Source organism: Stylophora pistillata, chromosome 14, assembly GCF_964205215.1.
Source record: "Stylophora pistillata chromosome 14, jaStyPist1.2, whole genome shotgun sequence".
In the NCBI taxonomy this organism is placed as follows: domain Eukaryota; kingdom Metazoa; phylum Cnidaria; class Anthozoa; order Scleractinia; family Pocilloporidae; genus Stylophora; species Stylophora pistillata.
The window spans coordinates 18,963,254-18,986,816 of NC_142532.1; the positions used below are offsets into that span (position 1 = coordinate 18,963,254).

At 38.1% G+C, this 23,563-nt stretch overlaps 3 protein-coding genes across 7 annotated transcripts in view; all 3 read right to left on the reverse strand.

Annotated features, from left to right (window-relative positions):
- LOC111325709 (la-related protein 7) overlaps nucleotides 1-23,419 on the reverse strand; it is a 30,598-nt gene extending 7,179 nt beyond the window's left edge. The window contains exons 1-12 of one of the 4 annotated variants that reach the window (XM_022929573.2): nucleotides 23,309-23,419; nucleotides 22,651-22,832; nucleotides 22,082-22,160; nucleotides 21,511-21,611; nucleotides 21,232-21,312; nucleotides 19,720-19,796; nucleotides 18,694-18,781; nucleotides 17,504-18,150; nucleotides 16,612-16,891; nucleotides 15,958-16,017; nucleotides 14,814-14,907; nucleotides 14,180-14,271 (exon numbers count right to left, since the gene is read on the reverse strand). In XM_022929573.2, the coding sequence (XP_022785308.2) occupies nucleotides 14,180-14,271; nucleotides 14,814-14,907; nucleotides 15,958-16,017; nucleotides 16,612-16,891; nucleotides 17,504-18,150; nucleotides 18,694-18,781; nucleotides 19,720-19,796; nucleotides 21,232-21,312; nucleotides 21,511-21,611; nucleotides 22,082-22,160; nucleotides 22,651-22,749 (1,698 nt within the window). In that variant the 5' untranslated portion in view covers nucleotides 22,750-22,832; nucleotides 23,309-23,419. Of the gene's footprint in view, nucleotides 1-14,179; nucleotides 14,272-14,813; nucleotides 14,908-15,957; nucleotides 16,018-16,611; nucleotides 16,892-17,503; nucleotides 18,151-18,693; nucleotides 18,782-19,719; nucleotides 19,797-21,231; nucleotides 21,313-21,510; nucleotides 21,612-22,081; nucleotides 22,161-22,650; nucleotides 22,859-23,308 lie in introns of all 4 variants that reach the window. The other 3 variants (XM_022929574.2, XM_022929571.2, XM_088745997.1) reach the window with 3 other exon arrangements.
- On the reverse strand, nucleotides 189-2,990 carry LOC148716966 (uncharacterized). 2 transcript variants are annotated; one of them, XM_088745998.1, is made up of 6 exons: nucleotides 2,211-2,990; nucleotides 1,887-1,990; nucleotides 1,661-1,776; nucleotides 1,399-1,472; nucleotides 1,123-1,280; nucleotides 189-623 (listed from the first exon to the last, which is right to left on the reverse strand). In XM_088745998.1, exons 1-5 carry the CDS (start codon nucleotides 2,858-2,860, stop codon nucleotides 1,208-1,210), a joined length of 1,017 nt encoding a protein of 338 aa, XP_088602124.1. In that variant the 5' UTR covers nucleotides 2,861-2,990; the 3' UTR covers nucleotides 189-623; nucleotides 1,123-1,207. The 2 variants fall into 2 exon arrangements, with proteins under 2 accessions (XP_088602124.1, XP_088602125.1); XM_088745999.1 differs by having other exon boundaries at nucleotides 1,119-1,280.
- On the reverse strand, nucleotides 5,564-10,539 carry LOC111325708 (uncharacterized). Its single transcript, XM_022929570.2, has one exon. The coding sequence runs from the start codon at nucleotides 10,214-10,216 to the stop codon at nucleotides 6,626-6,628; it is 3,591 nt and encodes a 1,196-aa protein (XP_022785305.1). The 5' UTR covers nucleotides 10,217-10,539; the 3' UTR covers nucleotides 5,564-6,625.
- Nucleotides 23,420-23,563: the final 144 nt, after the last annotated feature.

Consider the following 23,563-nt stretch of genomic DNA (forward strand, 5'->3'; position numbering starts at 1 on the left):
CGGTTTATGGCTCGATCCTATTTACATAGCCTGGAAGGAAGCATTGGGATGTTACGTGGGAGATGTTCGAGAGGTCATGCCAGTCTGTGTTGTGGAAGATGTTCGAAAACGGTGGCCAAATCCTGATGGAGTGCCCTAGTGTGGTCACCGTCGTTCGTAAAACCTGCATTACAGTACTTCCACTTCCCTCCAAAATAGTATACATTTATTTATATAATGACAATGTATAAGGTACAATAAAAGTTACATTGTTTCACACAATTCTAGACTCCACTATGCAATATCTTGAGGGACTGATCAGCATTTTCCATGTTCTTCTTCCACTGCTTGTACCTTACGCTCTTATCCTACTCGGAGAAAAAAAAAGGAATTGGGTTGCACTTTATTTCCTCTCCATAAAGATTATGGACAGTTGCTATTTACAATAATTTTCCCTGAGTCGTGAAGATTTCAGAGCATATGAATCCAAAATGATGTCATCATTCAAGAGAAGAGAATGAACATCATCAACTGAAAAAAGGAATCATTTCAACAGAAAATGGAAAACCAACTAAAATAATACTTAGCCTTGAACCATCTTTGATCATCAATACACTCATTCCAAGACCAAAGCTACATAATCTCTGAAAAGGAATGCAACAAGCAGTACGCTTATATCGTTACAATTAAAGAGCTTCTGCAAACAACCTACAGGCTGCCAAATACATACTAGGAAAGGCATATGGAAAACCTACAAGCATTGCCACTATCATATACATGTAAATACAAGTACTGTCTTGAATACAATAGATGCAAATGTGAAAAAGAGACACTAATTTCAAATTAATTCAGTCTTGATAATAAGTGTTGTAATTAATCATGAACTTATGTAATTGATCATGAATTTATCAGTGAGGAAAACAACCATCACCAGTGTCAATGTCTTGTAAATTTTAAAATGTGAAGTGCACTCAGTGCATGACATGACATGTGTCATGTCCTGAATGATTTAGTACTTTTTTTTTTAATAAACAAACAGTAAGAGTCCTGTTTCTGTTTCATGCCTTTATATTATTAGATAACACACAGGTAACATATCAAATAAATTATTACAAGAGCAGCACAGCTATCTTGGTTACCTACACAAATTTTCCATTGCATCTTCTTCCCATAGTCAGCAAACAAGCCATGCAAGAAGGGTGTAAGGGGGTATTCTGTGCTACACTTTTCAGCAGAGGTAAGGAAATAGACTGATTTCATCTGCACGGCTCCAGTTGCAGACAGAAATAATTTTTTTGTTGCTGCAGGGAGGCAAAAATGACAAAGACGAGTGATAAGTTGATAGACACATTCTTTCAGAACAGTGAGGCACGAGTTATCCAAATTCATGGGGCTTAGCATTCGGTTGGAACGTCTTACCTCATAGAAATAGCTGTCACTGTAGAATGCATGGCTGATCTACTTGAGTCATGTCTGGCATCTGTTATTATACACTGAAAGAGTAATTGGAATAAAAAACAAATGGAAGAAAGGTGGCATTGAAGAAAGTGAAGGTAACTTGAATGAAGATAAAATCACCTAGGACTGCACAAGGTGTTATTTCAAATTTGGCCCACTGCAAATAGCTTCAACAAAACTGAACACACACAACAAACAAGTAGCTGGTTGCATGTCAACTTACATCCCCACTTGCAATATAGCCTTGCGTAGCTTTAACTTCTATCCTTGCATCAGCCATGGTCTTGTTGCACAATTCCTGAACTACAGACCTATATCCAAATCCCTGGTCTTTATATACTGCCAAAAAAAAATTATACTGCTCAATAAGCTGCAAGGTACAGTAAGGGCTACATTTAGGCATACACCAAAAGATCATAGGGGTAAATCATCATATATATACCACATACTTGTGTCTATAGTTTTGTCCATCACACAGCCAATGCCAGCGGCCTCAGTAAAACCACGATACTGAGTTTCAGTAAGTCCAGTACATGTGAATGCATGAACCATTCTGCAAAGATTTTTTTCAATTGTATCACTGACATGAGAATACTAATTTAATAATAGAAATAAAACATAAGAGAACAGAATGGAAAGCCATAATTTACATAATGCAAGAGGATATACTTGCACCTGTAAACTTGTTATAGATATATGTGACAAACTTTGCTGTGATATTTGTATTCGATAATGCTTACTTGCAAAGTAGGTCATGTACATATTATACTCACCTGACATTGGCGTAGTACTTTGCAGGGTGTCCCAAAACTCCAGAACTGAGCCAAGTAACTGAGTCATTGCACACACAGGGAACTTCAATCTTACAAACGTGCCCTTGACTTGAAAAAGTAGCTGAAGCCCATGTGTAATCTTCACCACAAAATTCACACAATGGATTTGTGATGAAGTATTTACACAGTGCTTGCAAAGATGACTTCGTGCACACATAGCATCCATCATCCAATGTAGAATCCACATAGATCTGTCTTTTTCTAGTTTGTCGTCGGTCACGCACTTCAACAGAACTAGATGATGGCTGAACGGATTGAGAGAGAGCAGTTCTCGGCCCGTCGAGTACATCAATCTTGGTGATGGATGAAGAGCTACTTTCCACAGTTGATGAACAAATCATTTCAAAATTCGAGAGGAGTCTTTCTATTAAATCAGCATTTTGCGTGGTAGAAGACTTTCTATCTATACCAAGAGCCGATTTAGCGTTGCTTAGCCTCTGTTTGATAGCTTCCAAACGACTTTGCTGATCCTTTTTGACTTCAATTGTGAGACTGAAATGTGGGTTTCGTTCCGCTGGATCTCGCCGTGCATTTGCATGTTTGTTGATTTCTGTACGTTTCTTTTTATCTGGAGGGGGAAAGCTTTCCATTTTCCGAGTCGAATCGTAGAGTAACCTCAACAAAAGGTCTCACACTAACAGAAATTCTCAAAGTCAACTTCAAAGCGAAATGACGGTTATTTCCTTCGCGTAACTGCTCGATCCGGCCTCAAATATATCGCATATTGGCGCATAAATTCACTGGAACACTGCTTACCACTGCACCGGTAAAATGAAGACTCACAATCGACAAAGATAGCCCCACAGTTAGCCTGTTGGGTAGGGGAGTCTCAAAATGGCGGGCTATTCGAATTCGACCGTAATAACGCAAGTTTTTTTACACGAAACGAGGACATATTGTACTCCAAACAAAACTACTCACAGTAAAATAACTCTACTGATAATTTTCGACCATTTCTGGGTATGTTTTATTGCTTTTCACGTGTATAACAAATACTAAGTGTTCGTTGCGGTTCTCCTCATCGTCCACCATCTTTATTTTTTTGGGTGAATTCAAAATTAGGGGGAGGAGCTAATGCCCTTTTATAGCGCGCCTTCGTGTTTAATTCAGTGCAAAGAAACAAACCAGACATTCTGATTGGTCAGTAATCAAAGAAACTCACAGACAGCCAATCAAATGCGAGCCTTGGATGTCGCAACATTTGGATGAAAATTTGCGAGCGAAACAATGGCGGGTGTTTTAAGTTGGTTTTCTTCTGCCACCGCAACAACAAGACAGCAGCTGAAAAACAGCTCTACCAATGAAAACACGGGCTCGTGCAGTTTTGTGAGTCTTTGAAAAAATTCATTCGTGCTTATTTCTTCCAAATTGCAGTGGAAATCATGTGATTACCTATACTTATTGCTAAATCTAAGTAACTAAACTCTTCCAATTTCAGCACAGGCGGCCCAAGCTTTCTTTAAGAACCACACAAGGAACACAGTTTGCATATCGATTTATAAGGATTTGTATGGGATTTTCTAAAAGATATCCATGGAGATAGTTAAAAGTGAAAATATTAAATAAAAATGGCTTACCTTATTCCATACGTGTGTTGTTTGCTCCTGGTGTCGTTATTTTACCAATTTAACTTGATTTAAGTGTTTTTTTTTTTAATCCTGGTTAGCTATGTTAATCAAGTTAAATCGGTAAAATGACACCAGGAGCAAACAACACACGTATGAAATAAGGTAAGCTATTTTTATTTATTATTTTCACTTTTAACTATCTCCATGGATATCTTGTAGAAAATCCCATACAAATCCTTATAAATCGATATGCAAATTGTGTTCCTTGTGTGGTTAAAGAGAACTTGGGCCGCCCTTGGTCAGATACTACACATCAAGTTCAAATAAATGAAGATCGATATGGCCAATGATGAGGTTTGCAATGCATTATTGGGCGATTAAGACACTCGCACTCGTAATTTACCTCTATCGCGTGGTGTCCGTCAAAATTCATTTTGAGGTAATTTTTGTTTCGTTGAGAAAAGTATATAATTAGATATGACTCATAATTGATTGAAAATTGATTTCCCGTTTCATTAAGTTCACGATACCCTTGGGATTAGTAACCTCGTAAGATCACGCAACGTGTTAAAAGTTCATTTTAGAAGGAATCGTTCCGTGCTAAATTGTTCTCTCGCTGACCGGCGTTTCATACGACTTTGCCAACCGGATGCCCAATAGTGAACTGCCACCCGTGTTTACGAGTGATTAGGAATAATCTGCTGAATATCGTCACAGAAGTAAGTGGTCGATGATATGCGATTAATCACTGTAGTTCGCTTATGTTGTAGTTTGCCCTGTCTAATATTACACAACGTTTTCCTTAAAGATCGAATAAAACCAGAAATCATTTATACGGTTTGCGTCATCCAGTGAATTAATAAGCCCCTTTTTCTCCCCGGATCAATTTTGAAAGTTCAAACTTACCAAGATGACAGTCTATTTACTTGTTTCTGAATTCTATTTCATTATGTAACTGCAGGGATGTAGAAAATAGCCGGAAGCCGGGAAAATTGCCCGGCTGTGAACGCGATTTTTCCGGCTGTAAAGCACTACTTCTTTCTCCAAAATGTTTTTAAATGTTTTCAGAAGATTGTTTTTTATTTATTTCGTTTGTTTACACCTTCATTGCTGTCTTACCTGAACTGAAAAGATTGTAAACACTCCATTTTGTGCGACGTTCGCATTATTCACATTGCATCGTCCATTTTGCAGGCTCAATGGCGAGCGGTATTTGTACTTCATGTATGCGAAATAATGAATAAAAACACCCAAATACCCGCCTGATAAAGACTTTAGCTACATCCCTGCAACTGTCGGTGAACTGTCGGCCGACAGTTGGCCGACAGATATTTTGGGGAGCTGTTGTTCAATTTTACCCAGATCTTGGCAGCTAGAGGGTTAATAGCTATCCAGAAAAGAAAATTTTTTTCAGTGATGAAGACTTTACCAGATTGGTGATCAATGAAGCTATATATTGGTTCTTGAAAAAAAATCTTTAGAATAAAACACGACTCGCTCAAGGTGATCATTTTTCTTTCCATACTTTGGTGTTTGAGATCTATCAAATTATTACATTCCAAAAGTTCCTGAGTTCTCACCATTTGAAATTCATTTGAGGATTCATGCAGGATTTTCCCTGAATATATAATTTTTCACTTTCTGTAAGTTCACTAAGTGTATCAAAGTACAAGTCAGGGTTGTGTAATGGTTGACAGCTCAGAGTGAAATCATCATCTCTGTCACTAGGATCAATTGTACTTTAATGAATGGCATTAATCATTTCTTTAGGGTTTTTTTTTTAGTTGTTCAGTGAGACAGTTCAATGGTTGAATTGCTCATTCAAAGTCATCTGTCTCCACTGCTTTAGTCCTGAATTGTATTTAGTGGAATTAGAAAAAAACTACTTTCACAAGACAATACACTGTTGAACTCCCAACAATATAAACATCAAAGCTTGCACACTCACAGAAAATTAGTTAATAATAACTCACTAGGAGCCTGTAAAGGCATTTTCTTTGTTAGCTACTTTTACTGTCCTCAAGCTTGACTAGGCAAACTTCATGAAGCACTTCCAATGCTGCTATGTGACAGCACATTGGCAGAAATCATTTGATGGCAGCTTATGCCAGAGAACAAGAGTCAAAATGCATTCAAACCTGTATCTGCTTGATATGTATTAAGCTTTTAAATAGATTTAGAAATAAACATTGTCTGGAAACCTCATCTTCTGCTTTTGTTATTATGCATATGGATCTCCCCATGCTTTTAAATAATGGTAATTGAACTGAGTAGAGTGCAATTTAGTCTGAAATCATATGCGTGATTTCAAAATCAAAAATGTGCCCACAGTGCGAGTTTGATTTGAAATCACAAGTGTGCTTTCAGACCAAAATTAATCGACTCAAGGTTAAATTACCACTTTGTTACATTCATTTTAAAATTGTAAAATTAATTGGCTGGGAAAAAGATGCGATTTAGAGAAAAAAATGGTGTGATGTGTGAATTAATTGCACCAGTGAAAGCTGATCAGATTGCAAGAATCACAAGTGATTTCAAAATGGATGTGATAAAGTTAATAATCAACTGGTCATTTAAGGTTATGTCATGCAATATTGGGAGGAGATAGCAAATAGTTTTAAGTTCTCACTACTTCATTGAAACATTAAGACATGCCATGATGTAATTCCAAGGAGTCTTTGATTTTTCTTTTTACAAGAGACAAAACCTAAAGTTTAAAAACTGTCCTCTTTTATTTCCTAAATCATATCAAGTCTAACCACTAGTAATCATTGAAAACCTTTATTATCAGGGAGTCAAAAAATTAAAATTATCAAGTTCACAATATTTATGTTTACAAGCATCCCGCAGGTGTTCTTGTCCACTTTCTGATATTGGGTTACCACGCAGCCTTAACAGAGTAAGTTTACAATTTACATCTTTCAGTGCATCTCCCAAGTGTTCTGCTCCTTTTTCAGTAATTTCGTTAACTGTCAGGTCCAACAGAGTGAGTTTACAATTTAAATTTTTCAGTGCATCACTCATGTAACATACTCCTTTATCTCCTACTAAGCCACAACGAAGGCTCAATGCCTCAAGTTTACAATTTACAACTTTGAGTGCATTACACAGGTGTTTTGCTCCTTTATCCCCTATTTTATTCCATCCCAGGTTTAACCACTGGAGTTTGCAATTAACATCTTTCAGTGCATTACTCAAGTGTTCTGCTCCCTTTTGCCCTATTTTGTTACCATGCAGGTTCAACTTAATGAGTTTACAATTTACATCTCTCAGTGCATAGCTCAAGTGTTCTGTTCCTTTGTCTCCAAATTGATTTGATTCCAGATTTAACACAAGGAGTTTACAATTCACCTCTTTAAGTACATCACTCAGGTGTTTAACTCCTTCATTCTCTATGTTGTTATGTCCCAGATTAAGCTCTGTGAGTTTACAATTTACATCCTTAAGTGCATTACAAAGGTGTTGTGCTCCTCTGTCTCCTATGTTATTATTAGCCCGGTTCTCGAGTACAGCGAAATCACTGAAATCCTGTTCTTGATCAGTCGGACCTAAGGCCAAATTAGTTAGTTTACAATTAACATGCTTAAGTGCATCACTTAGGTATTCTACTCCTTTTTCTCCTACTAAGTTGCAGCTTAAGTCCAAGATTTCCAGGTTGCAATCATTTTCAACAATCCACTTTTTAATTTCCCAGCAACCTAAATCACCAATCGTGTTCTCGTGCAAAACTAGTTCAAATGCATTTTCAAGGTTCTTAAGGAAATAAACAATTGATGCACAGTCAACAGGTGCCAGTTGGCAAAAACTAAACGACACTACATCACAACCAATTTCTTTCATTTTCCTTGTTATCAAAGATTGATGCTTTGTTCCAAGCTCATGTAAACATTTACATAAGGTCACAGCTAAAACCGTTTGCGTTTGATTTGGCCAACGGGTGTATAAGGTTTTACTCCTCCAGTCGAATCTTTCTCCATGTAGTGCTTGTTTATCTGCCGTAAGAGTTGACTTGGGAAGAAGCTCAATAAACATTTTGCTGTTTTGCAGATCATCTCCTTTGTCACTGTCAGCTAATAATCCAGCTAAAAATTGTACAACTACTTGCCAAGAAGCACGATCAATGTGATCAGAGATAAATTTTTGCAATGCTTTGGCCTCTGTCAAGGTATGTACCACATGGTAAGCAGCAAGGAATTCTTGACATGTAAGGTGAATAAAGCAATACTGAGGTTCACTTGGATCTAGTGGAGTTGGGCCTTGCTGGTCACGCAAACGATGAAGCATTCCACAATCCTCTAGTCCTTTAACTTCTTCTGAAGAAAATTGTAGTCTGCCTTCTTGTAATCCTTTAAAAGCAATTTCTCCAAGTTTTTGGAATTCCTCTTTATATTCAGTGGGTAACTTGTGTAATGGTTTTAAAATAAGATCATTCAAGGCTTTCTGTGATTGGCGGCATTTCTTACCATGTTTAAAGTAGAAAATCTTCAGGGCTATACTGTATATCTTGGTAAGCTTTGTAGGTAAACTGGAGCCTTGGGATTGCAACCATGACAAGCAGGAACAAATAATAAAACAGTTCACAGGAACATAGCACAAAGTAAAGAGATTGATATTGGTTCTGATGTGTTGCCATATTGTTTTCTTTCCTTTGGGATTCTGATCTCCATCGATAAACTTATTTACATACTTTTCAATGTCATCAGATGTAAAGCCAAGAATTTCTAATACCCTGTCAAAGGTCAGCAGTTTAAGACATGAGACAGCAGTTGGTCGTGACGTTGTGATGACGGTGGCACCCTTAAGAAGTGTTCCGGAAGCTATTTTCTTGTAGAGACAGTGGAGAGGCATTCTCTCTTCATCAAGGTCATGAAAGTGCGAGTCATCATTGGAGATCTCTGACCTGGCATTATACTCATCAACTCCATCAAAAATCAACAGAACTTTGGTTGGGTTCTTAATAATGTAGTTCCAGACTTTATCATCTAGATTTCGTACTGTTTCTGAGCGAGACAGCATTTCACGAAGATTAAGGTCCGTTCTTGAGTTAAAGCGTCTAAATTTCACAAGAAATGCCGCATCAAAATTCTGAGACTTGAACGCATTTAATGCAGACTCTCGAAGCAGCCTAGTGGATAAAATTGTTTTACCGATGCCTGGACGACCAACAAAAAGAACACGTTTGTTATGACCATCAAATATATCTTGCATGGGTACATAGTTAGACTGATTTGATTTTGGTTTTGGAAAAACTTTAAGTTGTTCCCGTCTATCTTTAGGAAAGTCATAGCCAGCTATACCGTCATGGAGTATCAACTTTACAAATATTTTGTCGAGCTCTAGATCTTTAGGTTTTGGGCCTTCTCCTGGTTTAGGTCGAATAGGTTGTTTCAGATCTTCAAGTTGCTCTGTGCCTTGTATTATACGATCCTTCAAACGTTCCAATTCCTCTTGCAGTTCCGCTCTCGGTTCAGGCCTATTGAGAGGTACTGCCTCTTCGTCACGGTTGGATCTTAAATGATCTTCAAGTTGCTCTCGGTCATGTCTTACACAATCTATCAAACGTTCCGATTGCTTTTGCAGTTCCGCTCTCAGTTCCGGCCTAGTGAGAGGTACTGCCGCCTCATCACGGTTGGATCTTAAATGATCAGCAAAAAATTGAGAGTCTTCCATAAACTGATTACCATTCCTTGCCCGTGAGAAGATCCAGACAAGTTCAATAAATGCGAGAAAGGCACAGATTCCATTGAAAACGGTCAAGGCAACACTCCCACCAAATTTCTCGGTTGCTCGTGTATTGCGACAAGAATAAGTATCATTTTTTGTCAGTGAGGCGTTTGTAGATGAAAAAGCCGAGGAATTGGAACCTCTTTTCGAAAGATTGCAAATAAAGTTCGACGGAAAATTGATACTAGGACGAAAAACGTGGGTTTGCAATAAGATGATGGAAAGGATCGCAAGAATAATTATGGCAGCTAGCTGATAACAGTATGCAGTAAAAAGACCCTTTCTGACCAAATTTCCTTGCTGTCCTTCGACATCAGGCTCCCGGGTTTCCAGCTCGTTAACTTTCGATCTTACCAACTGCGAGTAAATAACAGAGACGATTGTGATAACGGAGAAGTTTATAAGGACGAAGCCATACACGGGAAACTTGTTGTATTTCTTCTGGTAGTCATCGAAACACTTTCCCAGAACGAGGTCCTCCTTGGCTTTGTCGTTAAATTCTGCATCACAGCGGATGTCAGACGCTTTTTTACCGCTTTCGATATAAAAGAAGATCGAAAACAGAAAACCGCCGGTTACAATCCAAATGATAGCCGTCGCATATCTGAGTTTGCTTAGAGTTTTCGGTTTTACCAATTCTTTACACGAATCCATTCGAGTTACTTCTAGAAATTGCCTTGCTGTACTCCCAGCCGCAAGTAACAGACTGTTGACTTGCGAGCGAGAAGAGACTCAATGACGTTAAAATTGTGATCACAAGACTGGGACTTTGCAGCCAACATGTTCGTAGATAAACTTCAGAAGGAAAACTGCTTCAATACCACTGAAGAACACCAACCATTGCAAAAAAGAGAGACGGTCTGCTACATCATCGAAACGGTGGTTACACAACGTTAGAATGCGACAGAATAACCAGCGAAAGCCTTGGACCAGACCGTCGGTAAATACGATTGAAATACGAAAGTCGTTTATGCTTCATTCCTTTATATAATTTGCATAAGTTGGGTTGATAATCAATCAACACAGCTGTCGTATGCACAGTTACCATGCAACGCATCACCAAACAACATTGTTTTTCAAACCATTAGGTTACATGTGTTGGTCAGGGTCCCTCGGGCAACTACAATTAAATTAGCGCTTGACTGACAAACAGAAATTTAATTAAACGCACAAAATTGACGCGAGTTGAGCGTTTTCGGATAAAAATTATCTGGTAGTATCACGAACAATATTTCTTCGAATCGCTCCTTTCCTAGTGGTGCACAAGATTTCGTCATGATGCAATAGATTCCTGCAACGCTATGGGAGGCTGCATCGAAATGTTTCGTGTACTTGGCCTGCGAATAACACATTGACAAGTGACCCCTGTCAAACGAAAGGTATTCTAGAAAACCATTATGTCTGTATAAGTATATTTAAATGGCGCACAGTGTGAAGTTTCTTCTACAACCTAGGACAAAACGGCTTTGGCTTGAATGAAACAAGACCTGCTTACGTCATCGGAATGCAATAGACAGGATATTTTACATAAAATACGTTTTACAGAAAAAATGAGAGAACCCGTTTGGCCTTCAGAAATGTTAAAATCATTTGTTTTCGCTTTATGCACAGTTACACAACTTTCGAAAGCCACGGAAAAACCAACGAATGCATTGGATTTTACCGTTAGATAAATAAGATATTGAAAATAAGTTTTAAAAACTTCAATCCCTCACTAAATTTGCATAGGAAACCCGTTTATGCTTCATTCCTCTGTGTAATCTGCATTGGAGAGTTAAAATAATCAATCAAAACAGCTGTCGTATACACAATTACAACGTGACGTACTACAGCATCTTGTTCTTTTTTTAAAGAAAAAAAAAACATTGGGAAGGAAAGCTTGTCTTTGTGAGGGTCCCTCAGGCCACTACATTTAAAGCGACGCCTAACTCACCAGGAGAAAAGTTTACAGAAAATCAACTACACAAAGTTGTCGCGAGTTCCGTTCTTTCGATTAGGGAAAAGAATTGTAGCATTTTGCCCTAAATTTTTTCGAATTGCTCCTTTCCTAGTGGTACACAAGATTTCGTATTACACAACAGATTCCTGCAACGCTTCACAAGGCTGCGTCGAAACGTTTCGTGTACTTGGCCCGTAAACAACATAATGACAAGTGACCCCTGTCAGCCGAAGGGTATTCTAGAAAAACATTATGTCTGTGTGTTGGTAAAAAATATATCTGCTGAACGAAATGGGTTCATAAGCAAAGAGTGCCGTAGTGCTAGCGAGGTATCTTTGACTTGACTTCACGTCACTTGTAATTGAACGAGCTTCTGACAACGGTATAATTTTGATTGGCTGGTTAAGCATTCCAACTCAAAGCGCTGCCGCCTTCGTGATCTACCAATAACCGCCAAATCAAAATCACGCATCGTTGAATTTGTCGTTATTTCACAGTTTTCAGTCCTGTTTGGGACTTTTAAACCAACAAATAAACGACAGAAACACTACCAGCAACCGCCGACAACCGCCGCTCAGTTAGCCCAATGGATAGTGCGCTGGACTGTTGTGCGGGAGGTCGAGGGTTCGAGCCCCGACCGGACCAACACACAAGGTCTTAAAATAATTGAGAGGAATTTGCTACCCTTCTATAACATCAAGAAATGGTTGGATATTCTGGTCTTCTCGGATAGGGACGAATAAATGGTCCCGTCTCCTGCAGGGTTGGGGGTTGGAGACGTTAATTTCCCACGCACGAGATTACTGTGTGGTCGATGTCCTCCCCTGGGGTGGGATGGGTGGGTTTACTGGGCCCGCAGTAATTGGCGCAAAGCTGTTGCAGTGTCCCTGCTTGTCAGCGAATCTAATAAATTAAATTAAATTAAACTAATAACTTTAATCAAACCCCTTCTAAACAACTGCGTAACTTGCGAAAATTCAAGAGTTCATGAAACCGCAAAAAATCATTAACTTAGATCAGTTGAGTTTCTTTGTTTCAAGATGTATTGTTATCTTTTTATGTTTAGCCCTGCGGCTAGCGAAAATGATGAGTCAGGGAGTCACGTTATTTTTATAAAACTAAGCTAAATACCTTCATTATCCACATCTAAGTTCCACTATTATGATCTCATAAGTAACTCTCCTTACCGTCTGCCATACAATTCTTATAATGTTTGTTTGGGGTATTTGGTATTGGATCCATTAATGATATCCTAATTGATATTTTTATATTTTCTCATTACCTGTCCGCTTGATATTAGGGACCTTAAGCAGTCAGGACGGCAACGCCAAGGAAGACTTCCGAAGTTCATTTTTTAATCGAGTCGATTAAAAAATGAATTTCTACTCTTAGTTAGAATTTCAAAAATGGCTGCACGAGCTTACTGTCTCATACGGCGCCACAGCTCAACTACAGCATGACGTATATAAGTAGCGTTGAGTTCCAAATGGAAATTGAAATAATTTGTCGTCGCAGTTTCGGTTCGCAGACGACGCAAGTTTTGGCGATTTCACGTTGTTGTTTTGCATAGGACGGCTAAGAAATGTACAAAGTTTCAAAATGCACGTGCTGAGCTATTGCTCTGCCAATTAGATCTCTTGTTTTTCCACGTCCTCGTTGCCGTCGCCGTCGTGGTTGCTTAAGGTCGCTAATGTATTGATGTTGTAAGGAGAAATTCTGTCTTGGTCACTCAGGGGAGTCAAAGAGCCAAGATAAGTCCATCGGTCTACGACCAAACGATGAACACGTTACCGCTTTAAGTTTGTTCCACAAATGTCCGTGCAAAACAGCAATTTCAGAGAACAACGCTACGTTAGAAGATTTAAAAAGTGCAGAGGATGGTGTTCCTCCTAAACTAAAGAAACCTCCTAAACCAAAACTAAATAAACTCCTAAACTAAACTAAACTACCACCTCGTAAACTAAACAAGACCTGCTTAAGGTGGCTCGTACCAGTTTCCTCACGCGGGGAACAGGTCACTCTTGCGCGACGCGCGCGAGAGAAACGTGCGAAAGAAGCGCGAGATCAAAAGATGAAAATTCAAAACAATGATGGCGGCGCGTGAAATTTTTTCTACTTTTGTGAGAAGTTTACCTAAGAGCTTGTATTTGATGCGTTGAGCGGCTACTGTGAATGCAGGAGATAGAAACTAAGATAAAGAAGACGATTTTTGGAGAAATAAAGGTTGCTTCACTTCACATTTAAAAGAAATATTCAACCGATATGAAATCTTGCGACGGCGAAAAAAGAAGAACTCAAGTGAAGGATAATCTACCTGAAGTGGAAGAAGACTTTGAAACTTAAAGGAAAATAATATGATATAGCCAGAAGTCGTGTGTAGGATGTTTAAGATGAGCCCGGGAGGCTATCTTTGACAGCTATTTAATGATTTTCTTAATTAGCAGTAAACGTCTGTAAACATCAGATCGTAGGCGCGCGCGCGAGCACACGCAATTGTCAGCGGTAGCTATAACAGATCATGAGCAAATGTCGATCTTATAGAATCCAGATTTTTAAATGCGCGAGAACGCGCGCGGAAATTGCTAAACTCACGAAAGCTATTGCATGAAAACAAGTCCGGTGACCCCTTCTTTTTATTGTTCCATCAGGATAAAACCAGTGAAATCAAGATTCCCTACCTTTTCGGTCCCTCGCTTTTTCTCCCTCTTGGAATTATATCTGTTCACACGATCGGTATTTATCTTTTCCCAGTAAGCTTTTTCTTCCCCCTCTGCAAATTCATCGAGAAAAGGTTAAATAAAAGCTAGAATCGCTTTAAATGAGCCTCAATGCGAGTTGGAAACATTTGAAACTTTACTTCGAATTATTGAGAGAATTCCAAAATTTGAGACACACCCTTTTTATTTCGTTTTGTTGGTAAATAATCATCTTGAATACTAAATAAGAACTTAGAGTTCCCAGAGTTATCCTAATATAGATAAATTTAATCGAAAATGTTAATCGACCACATACCAGTAGCGTCTGCTATTACCTTATGGCCGTCCATTCTACCACCAAATAATCTTTTCGGTTCAATATCTCGAAAAAACTACTCTAAGCCTTCCATAACGTAGTATAGCTTGCGTGGAAGGCGCGTGGCGAGAGCAGGACAAACGCGCGCGAGAACACAAGCGGATGATTTCAAATTGTAATTATTTCCCAACTTTTCATCGAAATTTTAAGGTCTTATTTTCCACAGACCTGTGGGAGGCTTGGCACTGACAGCGAAACTAGTAAGCCTTGAAAAAAAAAAAAAAAGCTGATTAAAATTACCCGTCAGTTTGTTGAGCTGTAGTTCATCGTTTGCGGTTGACATTTCTTTAAGCACCAAGTTACAATTTTCTGCGGTGTGAAAACGAACATAACCCTGCAAAAATTAAAAAGTAGTGTCAGTAGTTATAAGGAGAAGTCCTAATGATTTGGAAATGGCTTGATGCTACTCTGGTTTAAAGATTTAATAAATGCAATCGGGTAAATTACAATTCATCGACCCCGATTACATTCATTAAATCTTTAACCCAGAGTAGCATCAAACCATGTCTGTTCGTACATCTGGTTGACGTGTGAACTTCAATATATCCTTAGGATTTTATATTCAACAGGTTCTAAAAACTGACTGAAAAGTTTGAAAAACCAAGGAACGAGGGTCCACTTGCAGAGAAATTTCTACATTAGAGATTTCTGGTTCCAAATGAAAAGAAAACTACACGAAATTCAGTGAGAGAACCAAAAATATGGCTTGTCTTGCGTCGACCTTTAGTCTGCCGTAAGTGCCTTGGGAGGGAGCGCGGGCTCATTTTCCAAACAGCAGCTACTTAAAGAACCTAACTGTAGGTGCAATCGCGTTACTTTCGCGACGTAATTTGATATTTTGCACTTTTCCTTATTTCCTGCATGCATGCTCGATCCAACAGCAAACCAAGGAAATAAAAAAAGGAACGTCACATCGTGATATAGGTATCAAATGATAAAGGATTTGTGTAAACCAGGTCAACATTTAACAAATGGTAAACACCACAGCGTACACTATTGAGTTATGGATGCACGCGGGAGGTTTGCTAAGCATTCAAGAAGCTAGAGTCCCTCTCGGCTATCGCCTCGAGCGACTCTTACGCTTCTTTCGTGCTTAGCAACCTCCCGCGTGCATCCATAACTCAATAGTGTACGCTGTGGTGTTTACCATTTGTTTTATAACATAACATTGATACATTGTAGCTAAGGAGTTCCCTTTTATTTGACAAATCTTACGTGCCCAGAAAAAACAAGCGCGCGCGGAAAAATAGTCTTTGCATTTGCTCACGTCAGCAGCGTACACCCATGGGCAAATCGGGGACGCTGAATTGACCAATCAGAGCGCGCGCTTTACTTTGGTTGTTATAAAATCACGTGACGCTAATTCAGAAAAGGTTCTCCACACCTCAACATTGCCTTCTTCTAAATCCAAATAAGCTACGGGAGCACACGATGAAAGTTTCTCCTACAAAAAATTAAAAAAAAATACTCTTACAGTTTATCCATGACCATGTATTTTTAAGAGAAGCGGGCAAAAAAAAATATATGCAATTTTCAACTTCAATATCAATAACAAAGTGCTCCACTTAGATTTGAACCTACTACATCTGTGATATTGGCACAGGTACTGTGTCATGGCATCCAGGTCTCAATCGGTCTCAATTATATGAACACAGCGGTCAAACGTAAGGCATGCACAAGGAGATCAACTTTTACCGGCCGCGCGCTGATTTCCCGCGCAAATTTTCAATGGAAAACATAAGAAACAACTGCTTTCAAGCAGAAATGCAAAAAGAAGAAATGAAAAAAAGCACTGATTGAAACGCTCATGTAACTCTGTTGAAAGAAAACAAAAGTAAGGAAGAGGAAAACTAGACACTTATCAAATAATTATACGCTTTTAAAACACCGCGACATACTGGCTTGTGCGGCTGTTTGTAACTCGTGTGAGACAACTTGGTTCTGACAGCCTAAAAACACGCCCATAGTCATTACAAAGTTCGCACAAGCGTGGACGTTTGAACGCTGTGTTACTGTAGAGAAGCTCCCTTATTCTTACTCTCAGCTCTTTTTTGGTCATTCCACGACCCTGACATTGGAACTTTAACAGAACTCCTGGAGTGTACGATAGCGTCTTTACAGTTGCGACGCCATCTTGCGAGGATTTTTCTTCGGTCTTCTGATACGACGCATCAGCTCTGTCGCGTGTTGACTTGTGAGGTTTGTTTCCTGCTTGACTGGAGTTAACAGGAATTTTATCTTGCAGGTGTTTTTTCAAGTTCTTCATGGCTCCGCGTTGTAAGGTTTTATACTCCTTTTTTAGCTCGAGCCATTCTAATCTTCAGAGAAAGAAAAAAAAACTTTGATTCCACTTAGCATTCAGTACAAAAGTAAAATTTTCATTCATTACAAAGGTTTGCCTTTGAACTTTCTCGAATCAAGTAAATATGCTAAATTTCATGGAACTCCATTCTAAAAACGAAAATGATTCAGGAAACTTCACAGATCTTATAAATTCCGAAAGATTAATAGTTCTACCAACGTTTCTTTGTAAAATGAAAAAGGTTTATCTGAACAGAATAAAAAAAATGTCGTGGCTACCATTCAAACTCTCCCACACACATCAAATGAAATTTACCGAAAAAAAACTAGAGAAAAGTTATGTTATGAACAGAAAAAAAAGTAACTAACTTACTTAAGATAATTTTGGTTTTATCGCCCGAGTTGATAATGTAAATTAGCCACCTTAAGGAGTTTTAATGTGACAGTTGTCTGTCTCCTCCGAAGAAGGGCGAACGCTCGATCGAAACGTCTTTGAACCTCTTTACGGTGGCCAATTTACTATATCAACTCAGTTACTAAAACCAAAATTACCTTGTTACTGCCACCGACGCATTACCACAGTTTTTTTTTTGTTTAAGAAACTTACCTCCTTTATTCATTGAACTTACTTAGAGATCACTCTTAAATGTGGCAATCTATTTTCTTTCTTGTCCTTCTTTTTCCTCTTCCTTTTCTTATGTTTCTTGTCTCCCTCGACAGTTGCATCTTCGCCACTCTCCTCAGCAGTATTTTCAGAGTTCATCTCCGACTTGTTGCTCATCTTCTGTCGTTTCTGCTTCCCGCTCTCTTCGCCGCTTGTAGAATCATCATGAGATCTTTTACGAGATTTTTCCTCGCTCACTTTTTTATCGCTGTTGGTCTGTTCATCACCTTCTTGCCACCGAACAAACTTCTTTCCCTTTTTGTCCTTCCCATCCCCATCTTTCCATCTCTCCTCTCCATTTTCTATCCTTCCACTGCCACATTGTTCAGACTTCTTGCCTTCTTTACTTTTCCGTTTGACCCCATCCCTCGAGCTCACATCTACTGGCAGTTCATTGGCCTCAGAATCTACTGAGGATTCACTTGTTGTTCTCTTTCTCTTACCAGTCCTTTCGCGGCTGGTTTTATGTCCGTCCACTTCTGATTCGCTATGAGAGCGTTTTCTTTTTGGTTTAGCCATCTTGTGTTGTTCATTTGACCGTTCGGTACTGAAGCCAATTTCGCTTTTTTCTGGTTCACTACTTTGTTTAATTCTTCCCTCTTTATTAAACACCTACAAAACATTACTTAGAATTAGATAAATTTAGATGACCTTTATTTAAACACGATAAAATTTTAAGATACAAGCTTGTGGGGTTGTGTGAAGAAAAAGAAAATTTATACGTTACGTAAATATAACTTAAATTTGAAAACAGAGAATGATATATAACAGAATCGGCATGTATAAAGCGAGCAGTAGAAGCAGAAAGTAAGTCAAATTTGAATTTCTTAAAGTAGTCTCTGGTAAGTAGATGTTTATCCAGATTATTGAGATTGGAGCGTTCAACGTCTTGTTCATAGTAGCAAACTTCAAGCTTGAAAAAATCTTAAAATAATCTAAAAACTACTTTTCCCAACAGATGACCATAAAATCCTATTTTGGCTAATCTTGTGAGTTACATATTGGGCAGGAGAAAAACCTTTTTTTAGAGTGGTTTTATAAATAAAAGCAAAGTTATAATAACAGCCAAGAGCACATAATCTCTTGCAGCAAACCAAACCAAGAAAGTATCACAAGAAGCACGATTATATGAAATAAATCATGTTTAATGAGTACCTCAACTGCTTCTTGAGCAACCTTTGCAGATTCAAATTCTACAAAAGCAAACCCTTTTATGTCTCCAGTGTGTTTGAATCTTGGGATGCTAAAACATCATTGGCAGAAAAAAAAAAGAAATTATTAAAAACCAAGACAGAATTTCTCCTTACCACATTAATAAAATATCAAGTGGGCAAGTGATGAGAATATAGGGAATATCACATAGGGGAATATTAGTTGATCCAATACCAAATTTGTCAACACCCCTGGTCTGATATTATTCTCCCATCTAGCTGCTATATATTTCCTTGTGAATTTATAACATGAATTTGGTTTTAAATCAAGATAAGGTGAGTATTCTCATTACCTGTTTGCTGGATTGTGTATGGATTTTATGGGAAGAAGTTAAATGTTGGTCACTTCTTGGATTTGAATGGTTCATCCTGCTTATTTTGTGCCTATCCATTTGCTTTCTTTAAATATTTAACAACTATTCACTGAAGTAGAGGTGGCTAGGGGTGGATATTTACCTAACCGTGTAGCAGTGAATAAAATATCCACCACTAGCTGGTGCAAATCCTGTGCACATTGCTCACAGGTGTGTAGCAATGGATATTTGTAGTTTAAGTGGCCAATCAGAGAGAATCTTAAAAGCTATCCACTGTTTTAGCACATACTGATAGCAAGAGTTGAATGAAAGCCCTTTCTGTAACAGCGGTACCCAAATTTTCTGAACCCAATGATAATCACATCAAGATTAAAAAACCCCAAGCCACTAGCTTTCAAACAATTTTGGCCAACTCAACTGTAGTCAACTCTTTACTTCCCATGAGTGATAAAGACAGAATTTCTCAATACAACATCATCACAATTTCAAGCTTGCAAATGACAAAAATAAAGAAAAATATCAATTAAAGATTATTAGCTCATCATATACCAAATTCTCTGCACTAGCATCAAGAGAATTGTATGACAGACAGTAAGGAGAATTAATTAACAGATCTCAGGAGTGAAAAGGCTAATGAATTAAGTGCATGCACCTACCTGACGTATTCCACTTTCCCATACTTGCTGAAAATTCCTTTCACCCAGTCATGATCAGCATATGGTGGAAGCCTTTCCTAAACCAAGATAACAATAATTATTAAAATATCTATAGTTAAAAAAGATGTTTGTTTGTCTTCTAATCAGTGTGCATCAAAGAAAAAAATTCTGAGTTGCATTAGATCTTGAGATTCTGGGCCCAGTTGTTCGAAGGCCAATTAGCACTAACCCAGGGTTAAATCTTAATCCAGGTTTCTATATTTCTCTGATAAAAAGCCGTTTTGGGATAATTTTCCCAATTTATTTTAAGGCATTTGATCATCAAATTGTAGACAAATGGAATCAAGCTGAATTTTCTTTTAAAGCTTTCAGATCTGAAATCAAATTTCACACTAACCCTGGGTTACCTTAACCTACTTTTGAACAATCCAACCCTGTACTCTGATGATCCCAAGGTCTGATGTTTGACTCAGACTCATGAGGACTCAGAATTTTTCTATTGTCACACCCTCATGACAAGACAAAAAGACATCTTTCTCTACTCCATCACCAAGATAAAAAATGTTATCATCTTTCTCAATCTATTAGCATAATTATTTCTTACAAATCATGCATCACTCATGGGTATTAACCCTTTATCCCCTAAAAGTGATAGTCAAGCATCTAATTTCTCCTTACAATGGCACCCCTGAATCAAACATTAAGGTCAGGAGAATAAAGGAAATGATCATCAACCAAATAAGCTCTTGATTGTTAAACAAATTCTCCTTGTTGGTGCCATTGAAAATGTATAGAGAACAGTATGGAGAATGTACATACGGATGTTAGAGGGTAAAGGGCTAAATGGTGGAGTTCCCAGAAACCTTTTCCATAACTTCATGCCAATGGAGACAGACAGTGTAAGAGTCTTTTGTGCTGTCCCCTAGTGTAGAGAGACAATTGGTGATGCCCAGGACACAATTTTAATTTTCTACACAGGTCTTAGCTTTTGCCAAGAGTAATATGTTTATTTGCCTAGTTAACAAATAAAAAAGCATTTTTTCTTAGCTGGTTCTGGGTTCAACAGCTTTCTTATATCTCTTAGTGTTTTGCTGTACAGCCTGCTAAATTAAAAAATTTGTTTGAAATGAAATCCTAGCCCACTAATCTAGAGATATAAATAATATCTATTGACCTCGTTTTCTCAGTCTGTATTATACATTACCAAACCTTGTTTTTTTTATTATTGGATACATGGCCCACCCATGTCTCACTCAGGCCATAAATCCAAGCTGATAAAAACTTGGTCTGTAACTTACAGTACAGACCTCAAACCCCCTTTGAAAGAGGTACATATCTTGAGATTTTAAAATCAAGATATAATAGTTCTAAATCATTAGGTAAGGATAGTTTCATTAACTTAAATTTCATGGCAAGTGTATTAGATTGCATTTTACCGGAACTAGTTGAAAAAAAATTAATCATCATTTAGATTAGTGATCTTGTATTTTTGCCAGAGTTAAAAACACTTACAACATAAATAGTTTCTTTATCCACATTCTGTGGCTCAGGAACAGGAGTATTTCGTCTGACCATTGTGTCATCACCATTGACCTGAAATTCATTAAAATAAATAACAGACACTGTTGCAATTTCAACTAAACATTTTCTGAATGCAATCAAGAACCTTTTAAAGAGATATTTTCCATTAGTTTGACTTCAAATCATTCAGTTTCTGCCACAAATCACATTAAAAATAATTCTTAATGAGTAAACCTGCAACATTTTCTAGAAACAGTTTGTAATACCAACCTCTAGCATTGAAGACAATTTCATTGCTTTAACCACAAGGTTTAAGTCATCCGTAATCTGTTTCATTCTGTTGAAACTAGCGATGGTTGGGATAGGTACATCTGAAAGAAAATAATGATAGGTGTGGTGTATTTGTAGAGACTGGGCAGTATTCGTTCCAGTCTCCCCCGACGTTTGTTCTTCCGGTTGTGAAGCGATGCCATGTGCTCGTCAGTCGAAATAGAATTAAACCGTTTCCTTCGTTGAATACGTCTAAATACGTTCTTGAATAAGGGCCACCTTATGATGGATTAGGGTCCCATCCAGGGGGAGTGGAGTATTACCTCTAGTTGCTTCATGCTATGGAACCCAATAAAAGCTCCTGAGCCACCTAGCTCAAGCACACACTTTACCATACCCTTTAACTTATAATAACAGTCATGCCAAACACCAATACTGACATTTACTTCCGCGAAAAAAAAACAAAAAAACCAACAACAACAAAAAAATTGGAGAAACCTGGGAAGAAGGAGACTGATAATTTGCAAATAAATGCGTCTCTTTTAATTCAAACTTAACACAGCATACTTACATCCTTCAGGGTGCTTGCTTATCTCCTGTTTCATAAAACGGTCCTTTTGGAGGTTGGAATCTCCAAAGTAAAACTCAACCTGTTTTTAAAGGCCAACAAAGGTTACAAGAGCATGGCACATAACCAGCTTATGTGCATTTTTAAGACAGCTTTTTGCACTCAGATAATTTTGTATCATTTTTTTGCAAGCAAGCTTGTGTAAAACAAAAGAAATGTTCTGTTTCTCATGATAAAAAAACTACTCCAGAGAAGGAAATTCACTAGGAAAGTAGATTATTTTTAAACACTGGCTTTTTTGGGGGGTGAAAAAGAGTGCACTATGATAGAATTTGTCACTCTCCAACACAGAGCTCTCAAGTTGATTTGCTGGCAAAGAGTAAGATTTTGGACTGAATAGATTTAGAATCTGGTGTTAAACCAGTTGGCATCTTTTTCTCACTCCTCCTCAATTTTCCACTTGAAAATGCAGAGATATTGAAAGAAGAAATTCCTTTTGCCTCCCTCTTGGGAGTGAAAGGGCATTATCTTGGATTGCTTTTCTTTTTTTCTATGCAACAAGTATTTCTAACCTGTTCTTGAAGTTGTGCAATAATTTTCTTGGTTCTTTTCCTCTGTTTCTTGCGTATTTCATTGTCTGCTGAGATCTTGAGGGGATCTTGGGAATCCATGGTTGTTGTGTAACCAACCTTTAGTCACGTTACTGCTGCAAAAGAGATGGCTGTTGTGTTGCCTACCTTTAGTCAAGTTACTGCTGCAAAAGGGATGGCTATTATGATGCTATTTAAAAAAAAATCGCGGACAAAGATGAAGACATTAAGGGTAGTTATACTCTTAAAGTTTATTCAAACCGACATTAGAAATTTCCCGCCGAGCGAGTTGTATTACAAGGATGAAGAGTCCTTAGCTTTAAATCTATCGAAAAAAACTTTGAAAAGAGCAGTCACTAAAACTCAACTAGCTTGAAAACATCTCACCCGCTAATCAAGCACTTTCTGAAGGATGTATAGAAAAATACTCGAGACCTCTTCCTAAATTTAGAAATCTGCAAAAATTTCTTGCAGACTTCTCCTGTTAATTATTCTTTCAGACTCCTTTCGAACACCAAAAGCCTAATAAATTCCAGCTCAAAATGACCAACTTAAAGTGAAAAAGCTCTAAATTAACTACGTTAAAAAACTTTTTTAACTTAGCAGGCTTACGCACAAATAATAATTTAGAAAAATTTACCTGGACATGCATGCATACGAAGGCTCCTCAAATGTCCGCCATTGCAGGCCGGGCTGCTGTGTTGTTATGTCCAGTTCTCCACGGTCTCTCCCATACATTACGCGGGTGACTGTTCAAAAAACGTAAATTGAACGGGTGAATGATAAAGGTAAATAAATAGGCACTTAGCGAATTTGGAATAAGACAGAAATCAGGAGCAAAACGCCTGAATATTTGAGGGGAATGCATCTTAGACTAGCTTGATTCAGCCAGGGT

Bases quoted from the DNA above. Each gene is read 5' to 3' on its own strand.
- LOC148716966 (XM_088745998.1), bottom strand. From the start codon at position 2,860: ATGGAAAGCTTTCCCCCTCCAGATAAAAAGAAACGTACAGAAATCAAC. The intron at 1,777-1,886 runs GTATGTGGTATA...TTTTTTTGGCAG, and splicing joins GGACAAAACTATAGACACAA to TATATAAAGACCAGGGATTT. The intron at 1,473-1,660 runs GTAAGTTGACAT...TTACTCTTTCAG, and splicing joins GCTATATTGCAAGTGGGGAT to TGTATAATAACAGATGCCAG.
- LOC111325708 (XM_022929570.2), bottom strand. From the start codon at position 10,216: ATGGATTCGTGTAAAGAATTGGTAAAACCGAAAACTCTAAGCAAACTC.